General features: G+C 61.1%; 1 protein-coding gene across 1 annotated transcript in view; it reads right to left on the reverse strand.

Annotated features, from left to right (window-relative positions):
- Window positions 1-15,773, reverse strand: part of LOC134790814 (anaphase-promoting complex subunit 5) — a 33,267-nt gene that overhangs the window by 8,081 nt on the left and 9,413 nt on the right. Inside the window, exons 7-11 of the mRNA XM_063761771.1 lie at window positions 11,326-11,513; window positions 10,170-10,407; window positions 10,087-10,095; window positions 3,679-3,829; window positions 3,379-3,567 (exon numbers count right to left, since the gene is read on the reverse strand). Of these exons, the coding sequence (XP_063617841.1) occupies window positions 3,379-3,567; window positions 3,679-3,829; window positions 10,087-10,095; window positions 10,170-10,407; window positions 11,326-11,513 (775 nt within the window). The remainder of the gene's footprint in view (window positions 1-3,378; window positions 3,568-3,678; window positions 3,830-10,086; window positions 10,096-10,169; window positions 10,408-11,325; window positions 11,514-15,773) is intronic.

Below are 15,773 nucleotides of genomic sequence, written 5' to 3' on the forward strand. Positions count from 1 at the left end.
TATTATATGGAATCGAACTCCGTCTGAACACTAACATTATAAGATTTATAAGAAGTGATTAATGCGCGCAGTACTGCGGCTATTCTTGCACGCAGGATAGCGTTTAGGGGGGTGGGAAGGCGGATTGAGCTCCTTAGACAGCCCAATCCGTCCTTTGTCAACCAACCATCAATCGTTTTGTTATAATTGTATACTAGTTACGACTGTTAACTACGAGTTCTACTCTTCTTTGTCAACTTTTACCTTGAGCACACCCTAACCTGAGGGCCACAGAAGTTGTAGATGTGTGTTGCAGGACTTGCAGGTCAGGTAGGTGTGTTAAGGTTAGATCGATTATCGATTCCCCTGCACCATGTTACTTGCCAACAGCGCCTAGGGGGCGGGCTCCCGTTCGGCGACTATCCTCGCGGGCGCGGGGCGGAGCGTGCGCGGAGGCGGCCAGCGCCCGCTAACCCGGATCACGGAAGCAATGTGTCTTGGCTTGCTCGAGTACTCCTCATCCCCTTTTAGGGCCACCCCACACTAGTTAGCGTCTATTGAACGCCAACGTGGCGTCGAGTAGCAGCCATAGAGTTGACTAGACGCCGACGCTCGGGAGAGGGTGGGGTGGCTCTCACCTGCCAGCAGCGCGGCCCGGGCGCGCTCCCTGGCGGCGACGAGGCGGGCGGGCGGCGCGCGCGCGGCGGCGGCCAGCGCCCGCTAACCCGGATCACGGAAGCAATGTGTCTTGGCTTGCTCGAGTACTCCTCATCCCCTTTTAGGGCCACCCCACACTAGTTAGCGTCTATTGAACGCCAACGTGGCGTCGAGTAGCAGCCATAGAGTTGACTAGACGCCGACGCTCGGGAGAGGGTGGGGTGGCTCTCACCTGCCAGCAGCGCGGCCCGGGCGCGCTCCCTGGCGGCGACGAGGCGGGCGGGCGGCGCGCGCGCGGCGGCGGCCAGCGCCCGCTAACCCGGATCACGGAAGCAATGTGTCTTGGCTTGCTCGAGTACTCCTCATCCCCTTTTAGGGCCACCCCACACTAGTTAGCGTCTATTGAACGCCAACGTGGCGTCGAGTAGCAGCCATAGAGTTGACTAGACGCCGACGCTCGGGAGAGGGTGGGGTGGCTCTCACCTGCCAGCAGCGCGGCCCGGGCGCGCTCCCTGGCGGCGACGAGGCGGGCGGGCGGCGCGCGCGCGGCGGCGGCCAGCGCCCGCTAACCCGGATCACGGAAGCAATGTGTCTTGGCTTGCTCGAGTACTCCTCATCCCCTTTTAGGGCCACCCCACACTAGTTAGCGTCTATTGAACGCCAACGTGGCGTCGAGTAGCAGCCATAGAGTTGACTAGACGCCGACGCTCGGGAGAGGGTGGGGTGGCTCTCACCTGCCAGCAGCGCGGCCCGGGCGCGCTCCCTGGCGGCGACGAGGCGGGCGGGCGGCGCGCGCGCGGCGGCGGCCAGCGCCCGCTAACCCGGATCACGGAAGCAATGTGTCTTGGCTTGCTCGAGTACTCCTCATCCCCTTTTAGGGCCACCCCACACTAGTTAGCGTCTATTGAACGCCAACGTGGCGTCGAGTAGCAGCCATAGAGTTGACTAGACGCCGACGCTCGGGAGAGGGTGGGGTGGCTCTCACCTGCCAGCAGCGCGGCCCGGGCGCGCTCCCTGGCGGCGACGAGGCGGGCGGGCGGCGCGCGCGCGGCGGCGGCCAGCGCCCGCTAACCCGGATCACGGAAGCAATGTGTCTTGGCTTGCTCGAGTACTCCTCATCCCCTTTTAGGGCCACCCCACACTAGTTAGCGTCTATTGAACGCCAACGTGGCGTCGAGTAGCAGCCATAGAGTTGACTAGACGCCGACGCTCGGGAGAGGGTGGGGTGGCTCTCACCTGCCAGCAGCGCGGCCCGGGCGCGCTCCCTGGCGGCGACGAGGCGGGCGGGCGGCGCGCGCGCGGCGGCGGCCAGCGCCCGCTAACCCGGATCACGGAAGCAATGTGTCTTGGCTTGCTCGAGTACTCCTCATCCCCTTTTAGGGCCACCCCACACTAGTTAGCGTCTATTGAACGCCAACGTGGCGTCGAGTAGCAGCCATAGAGTTGACTAGACGCCGACGCTCGGGAGAGGGTGGGGTGGCTCTCACCTGCCAGCAGCGCGGCCCGGGCGCGCTCCCTGGCGGCGACGAGGCGGGCGGGCGGCGCGCGCGCGGCGGCGGCCAGCGCCCGCTAACCCGGATCACGGAAGCAATGTGTCTTGGCTTGCTCGAGTACTCCTCATCCCCTTTTAGGGCCACCCCACACTAGTTAGCGTCTATTGAACGCCAACGTGGCGTCGAGTAGCAGCCATAGAGTTGACTAGACGCCGACGCTCGGGAGAGGGTGGGGTGGCTCTCACCTGCCAGCAGCGCGGCCCGGGCGCGCTCCCTGGCGGCGACGAGGCGGGCGGGCGGCGCGCGCGCGGCGGCGGCCAGCGCCCGCTAACCCGGATCACGGAAGCAATGTGTCTTGGCTTGCTCGAGTACTCCTCATCCCCTTTTAGGGCCACCCCACACTAGTTAGCGTCTATTGAACGCCAACGTGGCGTCGAGTAGCAGCCATAGAGTTGACTAGACGCCGACGCTCGGGAGAGGGTGGGGTGGCTCTCACCTGCCAGCAGCGCGGCCCGGGCGCGCTCCCTGGCGGCGACGAGGCGGGCGGGCGGCGCGCGCGCGGCGGCGGCCAGCGCCCGCTAACCCGGATCACGGAAGCAATGTGTCTTGGCTTGCTCGAGTACTCCTCATCCCCTTTTAGGGCCACCCCACACTAGTTAGCGTCTATTGAACGCCAACGTGGCGTCGAGTAGCAGCCATAGAGTTGACTAGACGCCGACGCTCGGGAGAGGGTGGGGTGGCTCTCACCTGCCAGCAGCGCCGCCCGGGCGCGCTCCCTGGCGGCGACGAGGCGGGCGGGCGGCGCGCGCGCGGCGGCGGCCAGCGCCCGCTAACCCGGATCACGGAAGCAATGTGTCTTGGCTTGCTCGAGTACTCCTCATCCCCTTTTAGGGCCACCCCACACTAGTTAGCGTCTATTGAACGCCAACGTGGCGTCGAGTAGCAGCCATAGAGTTGACTAGACGCCGACGCTCGGGAGAGGGTGGGGTGGCTCTCACCTGCCAGCAGCGCCGCCCGGGCGCGCTCCCTGGCGGCGACGAGGCGGGCGGGCGGCGCGCGCGCGGCGGCGGCCAGCGCCCGCTAACCCGGATCACGGAAGCAATGTGTCTTGGCTTGCTCGAGTACTCCTCATCCCCTTTTAGGGCCACCCCACACTAGTTAGCGTCTATTGAACGCCAACGTGGCGTCGAGTAGCAGCCATAGAGTTGACTAGACGCCGACGCTCGGGAGAGGGTGGGGTGGCTCTCACCTGCCAGCAGCGCCGCCCGGGCGCGCTCCCTGGCGGCGACGAGGCGGGCGGGCGGCGCGCGCGCGGCGGCGGCCAGCGCCCGCGCCAGCGCCGCGTCGCCGCGCCACGCCGCCGCGCACAGCGCGCCCGCGCCCGCCGTCGCCAGCGCCATCGTGTTGTGCCACACGCTGCCGACGCCGATGTTGCATTCTGACAACAGGTTAATAGTTACAAGTTGTTAAGTATGTACTTAATAGCCGATTTACACATTCTAAGGCCGCCAGTTAGAGTTGATGGAGTAGTCTTTAGTCAGTATCTTACTTGTGTTCAGGTTGAGTAACAGTTGGCACGCCACTGACGCCATTTCCGTCTTCCCGTAGAGAGACCATAGTGCCGCCGTGTTGGCTAAGCCGGCCATGGTCAGGTCCGTCATGGCGTGGAGGTAGTTGATGGAGTCGCCTTTTGTTAGAATCTGTTAAATAAAATAGTCATCATCACATTTGCCTCTATCTAGTTATTACATTTTAGAGTACAGTGACAAGTAAGTACTTATACCTAACGACTAATAATCTACATATCATAACTTTGTACGCCTCATCATTGTTAGGTATTTATAATGATTGCATTTTAGCTTTGTGCGTATTAGAAATGTCATCTTACTGCTTGCACATAACATCGAAGCCTCCAAAGCTTTGACGTGGAACAACAAAACGCCTACCATTTTGACATGGACTTTTTAATGGTAGCCAAAATTAAAAGTGAAACTATGACAAGGAGAACCAATATAGCGCTTTCTGTGCTACTCTTATCGAATTTTCCATAAGGCCATCCTGTTCGGACTCGGTATTCCTTCTCATCTCTATCGGCCAGCTGGCCAGTCCTATACTTGCCGCAAAACTAAGTGGCGAGTCAGGTTATAATGCCATCTCTTTCACTCTTAGTTAATCTAAACAAGGGTAAAGGAGATGGTATTATGATCTGACTCGCCACTTAGTTTTGCGGCAAGTATAGGACTGGCCAGCTGCCCATTCATGCATTGCACGGCTTCGTGCGGCCGCCCGTCACGGCTTGGCGTCCAGTACGCGGCCTCACACACTGTACCTGGAAGACCTCGGCGGGGCGCACGCAGTTGACGGCGGTGTGCTGCGCCATGAGCTGCGCGGCGGCGGCGGCGGGGCGCGGCGCGCGCGGCACCCGCGCCAGCAGCGCGGCCTCACACACAGTACCTGGAAGACCTCGGCGGGGCGCACGCAGTTGACGGCGGTGTGCTGCGCCATGAGCTGCGCGGCGGCGGCGGCGGGGCGCGGCGCGCGCGGCACCCGCGCCAGTAGCGCGGCCTCACACACAGTACCTGGAAGACCTCGGCGGGGCGCACGCAGTTGACGGCGGTGTGCTGCGCCATGAGCTGCGCGGCGGCGGCGGCGGGGCGCGGCGCGCGCGGCACCCGCGCCAGCAGCGCGGCCTCACACACTGTACCTGGAAGACCTCGGCGGGGCGCACGCAGTTGACGGCGGTGTGCTGCGCCATGAGCTGCGCGGCGGCGGCGGCGGGGCGCGGCGCGCGCGGCACCCGCGCCAGCAGCGCGGCCTCACACACTGTACCTGGAAGACCTCGGCGGGGCGCACGCAGTTGACGGCGGTGTGCTGCGCCATGAGCTGCGCGGCGGCGGCGGCGGGGCGCGGCGGCGGCGGCGGGGCGCGGCGCGCGCGGCACCCGCGCCAGCAGCGCGGCCTCACACACTGTACCTGGAAGACCTCGGCGGGGCGCACGCAGTTGACGGCGGTGTGCTGCGCCATGAGCTGCGCGGCGGCGGCGGCGGGGCGCGGCGCGCGCGGCACCCGCGCCAGCAGCGCGGCCTCACTCACTGTACCTGGAAGACCTCGGCGGGGCGCACGCAGTTGACGGCGGTGTGCTGCGCCATGAGCTGCGCGGCGGCGGCGGCGGGGCGCGGCGCGCGCGGCACCCGCGCCAGCAGCGCGGCCTCACACACAGTACCTGGAAGACCTCGGCGGGGCGCACGCAGTTGACGGCGGTGTGCTGCGCCATGAGCTGCGCGGCGGCGGCGGCGGGGCGCGGCGCGCGCGGCACCCGCGCCAGCAGCGCGGCCTCACACACAGTACCTGGAAGACCTCGGCGGGGCGCACGCAGTTGACGGCGGTGTGCTGCGCCATGAGCTGCGCGGCGGCGGCGGCGGGGCGCGGCGCGCGCGGCACCCGCGCCAGTAGCGCGGCCTCACACACAGTACCTGGAAGACCTCGGCGGGGCGCACGCAGTTGACGGCGGTGTGCTGCGCCATGAGCTGCGCGGCGGCGGCGGCGGGGCGCGGCGCGCGCGGCACCCGCGCCAGCAGCGCGGCCTCACACACTGTACCTGGAAGACCTCGGCGGGGCGCACGCAGTTGACGGCGGTGTGCTGCGCCATGAGCTGCGCGGCGGCGGCGGCGGGGCGCGGCGCGCGCGGCACCCGCGCCAGCAGCGCGGCCTCACACACTGTACCTGGAAGACCTCGGCGGGGCGCACGCAGTTGACGGCGGTGTGCTGCGCCATGAGCTGCGCGGCGGCGGCGGCGGGGCGCGGCGGCGGCGGCGGGGCGCGGCGCGCGCGGCACCCGCGCCAGCAGCGCGGCCTCACACACTGTACCTGGAAGACCTCGGCGGGGCGCACGCAGTTGACGGCGGTGTGCTGCGCCATGAGCTGCGCGGCGGCGGCGGCGGGGCGCGGCGCGCGCGGCACCCGCGCCAGCAGCGCGGCCTCACTCACTGTACCTGGAAGACCTCGGCGGGGCGCACGCAGTTGACGGCGGTGTGCTGCGCCATGAGCTGCGCGGCGGCGGCGGCGGGGCGCGGCGCGCGCGGCACCCGCGCCAGCAGCGCGGCCTCACTCACTGTACCTGGAAGACCTCGGCGGGGCGCACGCAGTTGACGGCGGTGTGCTGCGCCATGAGCTGCGCGGCGGCGGCGGCGGGGCGCGGCGCGCGCGGCACCCGCGCCAGCAGCGCGGCCTCACACACAGTACCTGGAAGACCTCGGCGGGGCGCACGCAGTTGACGGCGGTGTGCTGCGCCATGAGCTGCGCGGCGGCGGCGGCGGGGCGCGGCGCGCGCGGCACCCGCGCCAGCAGCGCGGCCTCACACACTGTACCTGGAAGACCTCGGCGGGGCGCACGCAGTTGACGGCGGTGTGCTGCGCCATGAGCTGCGCGGCGGCGGCGGCGGGGCGCGGCGCGCGCGGCACCCGCGCCAGCAGCGCGGCCTCACACACTGTACCTGGAAGACCTCGGCGGGGCGCACGCAGTTGACGGCGGTGTGCTGCGCCATGAGCTGCGCGGCGGCGGCGGCGGGGCGCGGCGCGCGCGGCACCCGCGCCAGCAGCGCGGCCTCACACACTGTACCTGGAAGACCTCGGCGGGGCGCACGCAGTTGACGGCGGTGTGCTGCGCCATGAGCTGCGCGGCGGCGGCGGCGGGGCGCGGCGCGCGCGGCACCCGCGCCAGCAGCGCGGCCTCACACACTGTACCTGGAAGACCTCGGCGGGGCGCACGCAGTTGACGGCGGTGTGCTGCGCCATGAGCTGCGCGGCGGCGGCGGCGGGGCGCGGCGGCGGCGGCGGGGCGCGGCGCGCGCGGCACCCGCGCCAGCAGCGCGGCCTCACACACTGTACCTGGAAGACCTCGGCGGGGCGCACGCAGTTGACGGCGGTGTGCTGCGCCATGAGCTGCGCGGCGGCGGCGGCGGGGCGCGGCGCGCGCGGCACCCGCGCCAGCAGCGCGGCCTCACTCACTGTACCTGGAAGACCTCGGCGGGGCGCACGCAGTTGACGGCGGTGTGCTGCGCCATGAGCTGCGCGGCGGCGGCGGCGGGGCGCGGCGCGCGCGGCACCCGCGCCAGCAGCGCGGCCTCACTCACTGTACCTGGAAGACCTCGGCGGGGCGCACGCAGTTGACGGCGGTGTGCTGCGCCATGAGCTGCGCGGCGGCGGCGGCGGGGCGCGGCGCGCGCGGCACCCGCGCCAGCAGCGCGGCCTCACACACAGTACCTGGAAGACCTCGGCGGGGCGCACGCAGTTGACGGCGGTGTGCTGCGCCATCAGCTGCGCGGCGGCGGCGGCGGGGCGCGGCGCGCGCGGCACCCGCGCCAGCAGCGCGGCCTCACACACTGTACCTGGAAGACCTCGGCGGGGCGCACGCAGTTGACGGCGGTGTGCTGCGCCATGAGCTGCGCGGCGGCGGCGGCGGGGCGCGGCGCGCGCGGCACCCGCGCCAGCAGCGCGGCCTCACACACTGTACCTGGAAGACCTCGGCGGGGCGCACGCAGTTGACGGCGGTGTGCTGCGCCATGAGCTGCGCGGCGGCGGCGGCGGGGCGCGGCGCGCGCGGCACCCGCGCCAGCAGCGCGGCCTCACACACTGTACCTGGAAGACCTCGGCGGGGCGCACGCAGTTGACGGCGGTGTGCTGCGCCATGAGCTGCGTGGCGGCGGCGGCGGGGCGCGGCGCGCGCGGCACCCGCGCCAGCAGCGCGGCCTCACACACTGTACCTGGAAGACCTCGGCGGGGCGCACGCAGTTGACGGCGGTGTGCTGCGCCATGAGCTGCGCGGCGGCGGCGGCGGGGCGCGGCGGCGGCGGCGGGGCGCGGCGCGCGCGGCACCCGCGCCAGCAGCGCGGCCTCACACACTGTACCTGGAAGACCTCGGCGGGGCGCACGCAGTTGACGGCGGTGTGCTGCGCCATGAGCTGCGCGGCGGCGGCGGCGGGGCGCGGCGCGCGCGGCACCCGCGCCAGCAGCGCGGCCTCACACACTGTACCTGGAAGACCTCGGCGGGGCGCACGCAGTTGACGGCGGTGTGCTGCGCCATGAGCTGCGCGGCGGCGGCGGCGGGGCGCGGCGCGCGCGGCACCCGCGCCAGCAGCGCGGCCTCACTCACTGTACCTGGAAGACCTCGGCGGGGCGCACGCAGTTGACGGCGGTGTGCTGCGCCATGAGCTGCGCGGCGGCGGCGGCGGGGCGCGGCGCGCGCGGCACCCGCGCCAGCAGCGCGGCCTCACACACAGTACCTGGAAGACCTCGGCGGGGCGCACGCAGTTGACGGCGGTGTGCTGCGCCATGAGCTGCGCGGCGGCGGCGGCGGGGCGCGGCGCGCGCGGCACCCGCGCCAGTAGCGCGGCCTCACACACAGTACCTGGAAGACCTCGGCGGGGCGCACGCAGTTGACGGCGGTGTGCTGCGCCATGAGCTGCGCGGCGGCGGCGGCGGGGCGCGGCGCGCGCGGCACCCGCGCCAGCAGCGCGGCCTCACACACTGTACCTGGAAGACCTCGGCGGGGCGCACGCAGTTGACGGCGGTGTGCTGCGCCATGAGCTGCGCGGCGGCGGCGGCGGGGCGCGGCGCGCGCGGCACCCGCGCCAGCAGCGCGGCCTCACACACTGTACCTGGAAGACCTCGGCGGGGCGCACGCAGTTGACGGCGGTGTGCTGCGCCATGAGCTGCGCGGCGGCGGCGGCGGGGCGCGGCGGCGGCGGCGGGGCGCGGCGCGCGCGGCACCCGCGCCAGCAGCGCGGCCTCACACACTGTACCTGGAAGACCTCGGCGGGGCGCACGCAGTTGACGGCGGTGTGCTGCGCCATGAGCTGCGCGGCGGCGGCGGCGGGGCGCGGCGCGCGCGGCACCCGCGCCAGCAGCGCGGCCTCACACACTGTACCTGGAAGACCTCGGCGGGGCGCACGCAGTTGACGGCGGTGTGCTGCGCCATGAGCTGCGCGGCGGCGGCGGCGGGGCGCGGCGCGCGCGGCACCCGCGCCAGCAGCGCGGCCTCACTCACTGTACCTGGAAGACCTCGGCGGGGCGCACGCAGTTGACGGCGGTGTGCTGCGCCATGAGCTGCGCGGCGGCGGCGGCGGGGCGCGGCGCGCGCGGCACCCGCGCCAGCAGCGCGGCCTCACACACAGTACCTGGAAGACCTCGGCGGGGCGCACGCAGTTGACGGCGGTGTGCTGCGCCATGAGCTGCGCGGCGGCGGCGGCGGGGCGCGGCGCGCGCGGCACCCGCGCCAGCAGCGCGGCCTCACACACTGTACCTGGAAGACCTCGGCGGGGCGCACGCAGTTGACGGCGGTGTGCTGCGCCATGAGCTGCGCGGCGGCGGCGGCGGGGCGCGGCGCGCGCGGCACCCGCGCCAGCAGCGCGGCCTCACACACTGTACCTGGAAGACCTCGGCGGGGCGCACGCAGTTGACGGCGGTGTGCTGCGCCATGAGCTGCGCGGCGGCGGCGGCGGGGCGCGGCGCGCGCGGCACCCGCGCCAGCAGCGCGGCCTCACACACTGTACCTGGAAGACCTCGGCGGGGCGCACGCAGTTGACGGCGGTGTGCTGCGCCATGAGCTGCGCGGCGGCGGCGGCGGGGCGCGGCGCGCGCGGCACCCGCGCCAGCAGCGCGGCCTCACACACTGTACCTGGAAGACCTCGGCGGGGCGCACGCAGTTGACGGCGGTGTGCTGCGCCATGAGCTGCGCGGCGGCGGCGGCGGGGCGCGGCGCGCGCGGCACCCGCGCCAGCAGCGCGGCCTCACACACTGTACCTGGAAGACCTCGGCGGGGCGCACGCAGTTGACGGCGGTGTGCTGCGCCATGAGCTGCGCGGCGGCGGCGGCGGGGCGCGGCGCGCGCGGCACCCGCGCCAGCAGCGCGGCCTCACACACTGTACCTGGAAGACCTCGGCGGGGCGCACGCAGTTGACGGCGGTGTGCTGCGCCATGAGCTGCGCGGCGGCGGCGGCGGGGCGCGGCGCGCGCGGCACCCGCGCCAGCAGCGCGGCCTCACACACAGTACCTGGAAGACCTCGGCGGGGCGCACGCAGTTGACGGCGGTGTGCTGCGCCATGAGCTGCGCGGCGGCGGCGGCGGGGCGCGGCGCGCGCGGCACCCGCGCCAGCAGCGCGGCGCGGCGCGCGCGCCCGCCCGCCAGCGCGCCCCACGCCGCCGCGTGCGCCAGGCACGACCCGTCCGCCGCCTCCTGCGCCGTCGCCAGAGCCTCGCGCACGCTCTCCATCGCCAGTGAGCTGTGCCAGAGTGCATTCCCGGATGTTACCAGCTGTCACCGGTGGTAATTAAACGGGAGGGAATAACCTACCTCATGTCAAAGACATAACCTACTACGTAATATGAAAAATTGGACACCTCACTCTCATAAAAACGAAACGAACTCTATTGTTAATAATAATTTTCTTATGTTGCTGCTTTGTATAATGATGAATCAAACAAACCCACAGACCCACGTATACCTACACCTACATTTTAATTTAATTACCTGCATTAACTTATAAGTTGTCAGTAGTAGATAGTAGGTACAATTGTTCGGAAATAAATTAAATACCTACAGACATAAGTATCGAATACCACATCTTAGAATTTGGCTTCGTGGTAATGCCGTACGTTGCGTACACAGGGCCTACCGGCAAACCCGAAATTCGCAATATGCGGGGATCATTATCTTTTACTCCAATGAAGGCGTAATTAGAGTGACAGAGAAAGATGCCCGCAATTTGCGAACTTCGATTTTCGCGGTTACCTATAGCCCAGAACGTGACGCTGTACCTACAGTCATCATCAAATATGTAGATAGTGACGATGAAAGTGGTCAAATATATGTCGGTACACGTTTTTATATGGTCACATCGTGAGGAAACCGGACTATTCCCAATAAGGCCTAGTTTACCCTCTGGGTTGGAAGGTCAGATGGCAGTCGCTTTCGTAAAAACTAGTGCCTTCGCCAATTCTTGGGATTAGTTGCCAAGCGGACCCCAGGCTCCCATGAGCCGTGGCAAAATGCCAGGACAACGCGAGGAAGATGATGACACATTATATGCTAACAAAGGCGTGTTATGTATGTTACGATATATGTATTCGGCCATCACTATCTATTTGATGCTGACTGTGAGCAGCGCATGGTTCCAACCGGAGATTAATTCTTAACTTACTTGTGACCAAACTTGGTATGCATCGCAGCCCTATTGAGAGCTGCGTAGCGGAAACTCTTGTTTCTGTCGTTACACGTGCTGCTGTTGCCTGTCACGCAAAACACCGCGCGGTCGAAGCAGTTGTAGAGAGAGTCTTGCGCGCCGCAAAACTCTTTCATTCGTATGCAGTTTAAGAAACTGAGGAAATGCTGAAATATACACCCATGTTGCGTTATGTACGAAGATATTATATGCGCGGAGTATGCTCCACGACCAAAAGACAAACTACAGAATTGCATCTCGTTTTGACACGGGAGTAATTTCCATTATGGAATTTTTGAAGCCAACGCCAACTTAGATATTTTCATCACACTTGCTCGAACATGATCTTATTTCATGCAGGTGTACTGAAGGATAAAGAGTATATTGTTCCCGCGGGAATCATGAATTGTGAAAAAAAAGTTATAGCTCCCTAAGGAGTTATAGTTTTCTTTTTTAATTATGTCACTAATTCATACGAACCAGTAGGTTATAAGTAAAATACTTTGTTTAAATTCAAAGTATAAGGGAGTTTTACTTTTAAAATACAGACGTATATAATTTAATATTTTTGTTTATATGTTTAAAAATATTTAATTTGATTAGTTTAATAGCCGTTTAAAATATTTCTGCGGCTGTCGGGAATTATAGACCTCGTTTACAAAATCTCGCTTACCCCCCTCGTTGCACAAACTATTATCTATTATTTAGGTGTCCATGCCTTCGCTTGAACCACATTATGAGATAACACCCTTGTAACTCAGCCCTAATCAAGCGAATTCATCAACTAGTAGCGCCATCTATCGCGCTACCCAAGTACTAATGTCGCCCGGTTGCCAGCGCTCGGCTGCTTTCTCTTCAGTACGCTTTTGTAACTCAGCCGAGCAACACGTTTACAAAGCAAGTTTAAAAAGATCAAGAAATTTAAATCGTAAAAATATTTTGAAAACCTCCGACTTCGTGACATTCCGCTCGGTGCCCATGGCCCAGCGACGAGACGCAGTGACCTTCCTACAGGCACCGTCATAAAAAGTACACGGGTACTTACGCCTCATGGCCTCGTCCTGTGGGACAACAAGCGTCGTCCCGTGAGACGACATGGCGTCGTCCCATGAGACGACATGGCGTCGTCCCATGAGACGACAAGCGTCGTCCCGTGAGACGACAAGGCGTCGTCCCGTGAGACGACAAAGCGTCGTCCCGTGAGACGACATGGCGTCGACCCGTGGTATCGTCCTGACACACGACATGGTATTGTCCTGACAGACGACATGGCAGCGTCTTGTAAGACGACGAGCATCGTCTCGTTAAAAGACCTTGTGACATTCCGCTCAGTGCCCGTGGCCCAGCGATGAGACTAAGTGAGCTCTTATAGCCATCATCATAAAAAGAATACCTACGGGTATAAATGGCACACAGCGTCGTCCCGTTGGACGACAAGCATCGTTGCGCGTCTCACTCAGTCCCGTGAGATGACATGACATCGTCCTGTGGGACATCAAGCGTCGTCCTGTAAAACAATAAGGCGTCATCCTGTGATACGACAGGCATCGCGATGAGTTACGTCATCATGTGAGAAGACATTGCGCCATCCTGTGGTATCGTCCCGTGAGAGGATATTGCGTCCTATGGGACTACATTGCATTGTTCCATAAGACTACATTTTGTCGTATCGTGAGATATTAATACGTCGTCCTATGAGATGATATCGCATCGTCCTCTGAAATGACATTGAAATGATGTTGTCTTGTTAAACAAAAACCGTTGTCTCATGGTCTACCATTAATACGGTAGCGGACGTCTTATTGGTCGCTTTATCGTTCGATGTCTGCACAGTCGGCCTCGCATTTAAGATCTGCATGGTCATGAACCAATGCACGACTTAGTGGGCGTTATCATCATTGTAGTCGACCAAATGGTGTGTCACCTTATTTTAGAACGACGAGCAGCAGAATTGCTATTAGCGGGTTTGGCGCGATATTGATAACGAAATGCAGTTACAGTAATTGTCTCAACCTGCCAGGAAAAAGGAAGGTTTCCGTCTTGAACGTGTACAAATGTTGGTCTAGGTCGATAACAAACAGTTGCCGTGAGATACCAAACAAACCAAAAATATACATTCTGAGGATCCTAAACTGTATGACTAACTGGCCATGAAAAATAGCAGTTAAGAAACTGTGAAAAGGGAAAAATACAAAGTGAAAAACCTTGTGTTATACTTTGCCCAACTAGATCCTATACCATAAAGAGAGAGGGGGAGGCAAGAAAATTGACGTTAGCCTTAAAGAAGGAAAGAAAACTAAAACTCCCTCTTCTGAATAGGAATACCAATACAAGTATAATGCCAATTCATTTACGGCTCTGTCATAGGCTAACAAGAGATATCTCTTTATTGCGGCTCTAAACCTGAAAAGAATAGAGTTTATGATACTCGTATATATTAGTGAAAAATCATCGCACTAAATCCCTCTTTTGAATGATGAATGACTAGTCAGGTTGATAGTGTCTTTGGGAATACTGAAGCATCTCCTGTATACTCTCTAAATATTGACCATTAGCTAAAAAATTGCGGCCTGTTACAAAGAGAAATCTTTTACTTACTTTAAATCGTCTACTATGTAGCTGTGAAACAGAGACCACTGAACTAAGAGAAACACGTAGAAAACAGCAAGTACCTTCCATCGCATTCCGTCCAATAGACCGAACTGACAAAGGCATTTATAATGTAATTAGTGCTCCATTCACATCAGTCAGGTAGAAACTTGTAAAATTAGGTTCAAATGCTGTAAGTAACAAGCTCCACTTCGGAAGATTATCTAAGCAGCCGGTTGTGTTATCGACCTGCCGTTGGTATAACAATCATGCATCATAAAACGTTGACCATAAACGTTACATAGTTAAATTTCAAAGGAAATGAATGAACTCTTACTGGTAATATAACTATCGGAAACAGGCGGTATATGTCTAAAAGGACCAACTAGTAAAATATTAATTTAGTATGGCAATCCGCATAGTTACCCATGATTGTTCAATAGGTGAAACATCGGTTTCTTTAGTGGTAAATGTTATGCCTATGTAGAAGATGAAGCGCTCCTTCAAGTTATGTAAATAAATAAAGAATTTATGAAAAGATTTTTCGGTAGTTAGAGTGGTGTTACTGATTCTGTTTCGAAAAATCGCGAATTGAATTAGAGGTGAAGCCGACTAAGGGAACTAAGCTGTCGAACCAACAGCCACGGTCCACGGCTTTAAATCTAAACGATGATTGTTTAATTTTTCCAAATAGACAAATTAAAATGAAGTCACTTCAGAAACTTTGAAACCATGTGGACTGCGGGGCAAGCCAACGTACAGAAAAACGTATAACGTACGTAAACGTACACACATGCGTAATATGTAGAAAATATTTGCAGGCAGTCACCGATAGCAGATACCGGATTCTGAAAGAACACGGATCAGAAATATCCTTCTTTCGATTTCCAGATGAGAGGTTCCCTTTGCAGATAAGGAAGTACTCGCGTGATTTTATAGAAGAATAACAACATACGGTGGTTCAGGCAAAATGCACGATCTAAGCGAAATATGACTACAAATATGTTCGCCGGTTAAATAGACCCTGCAATTTACTCTGAAAATCAACACTAGTTCTGCAGTCATTGCCAGATCTAAGTATTATAAGCTTAGCTGAAAGGTTGTAGTCCAGGGTTTACAGCATACTGTTGTAACAGGTCTCGTAGAGCATGTAATTGGAAACGTCATCTTCAATGCAATCAATTCCAGGTGTAGTACCCTACAAAATCATCGTGTCTTGGTTATAGGGCAGATGCGCCGCTAATCGAATTACAGCATTAGTTGTGAAGACAGCTACAATTCATATATTTATATATTCATGATAATATGCTTATATCATTAAATACAGTATATATGAGATGTCAGTAGACATATATCAACGTTACGTCAGGCGTAGCTCACTCCGCGATTTCGTCGCGTCGCTACAAGTACATGCGGCCCACACCAATTTTGGTGTCTAGCACTAGTAGTTGCCGCGCACCGCTATAGAATGGATGCCTGCTCGCGCTTGCACCACCTTGTGGTCAAAATCTGTCGTAATAGTACATACTATTATTTATACTATGATTACGTCAAGGTAGTGACATAAATATAATATGTCGCAGAAAGGCCTAGATCATCAAATAATTGTTTATTTGTGGGCATCATGATGCCTAATTAACCCTAGGGTTCCCTCAAGATAATCAAATGATACACAACTTAATTGCACGAAAGCCAATAAACAACATACAACGTCCTTGTATTGCTAAATTTCTAATCAAAAGTACCTACAAATTAATAATAATAATAATTCAGCCTATATACGTCCCACTACTGGGCACAGGCCTCTTCTCACTCGCGAGAGGGCTTGGGCTATAGCC

The sequence above is a fragment of the Cydia splendana genome, chromosome 5 (genome assembly GCF_910591565.1).
Source record: "Cydia splendana chromosome 5, ilCydSple1.2, whole genome shotgun sequence".
In the NCBI taxonomy this organism is placed as follows: domain Eukaryota; kingdom Metazoa; phylum Arthropoda; class Insecta; order Lepidoptera; family Tortricidae; genus Cydia; species Cydia splendana.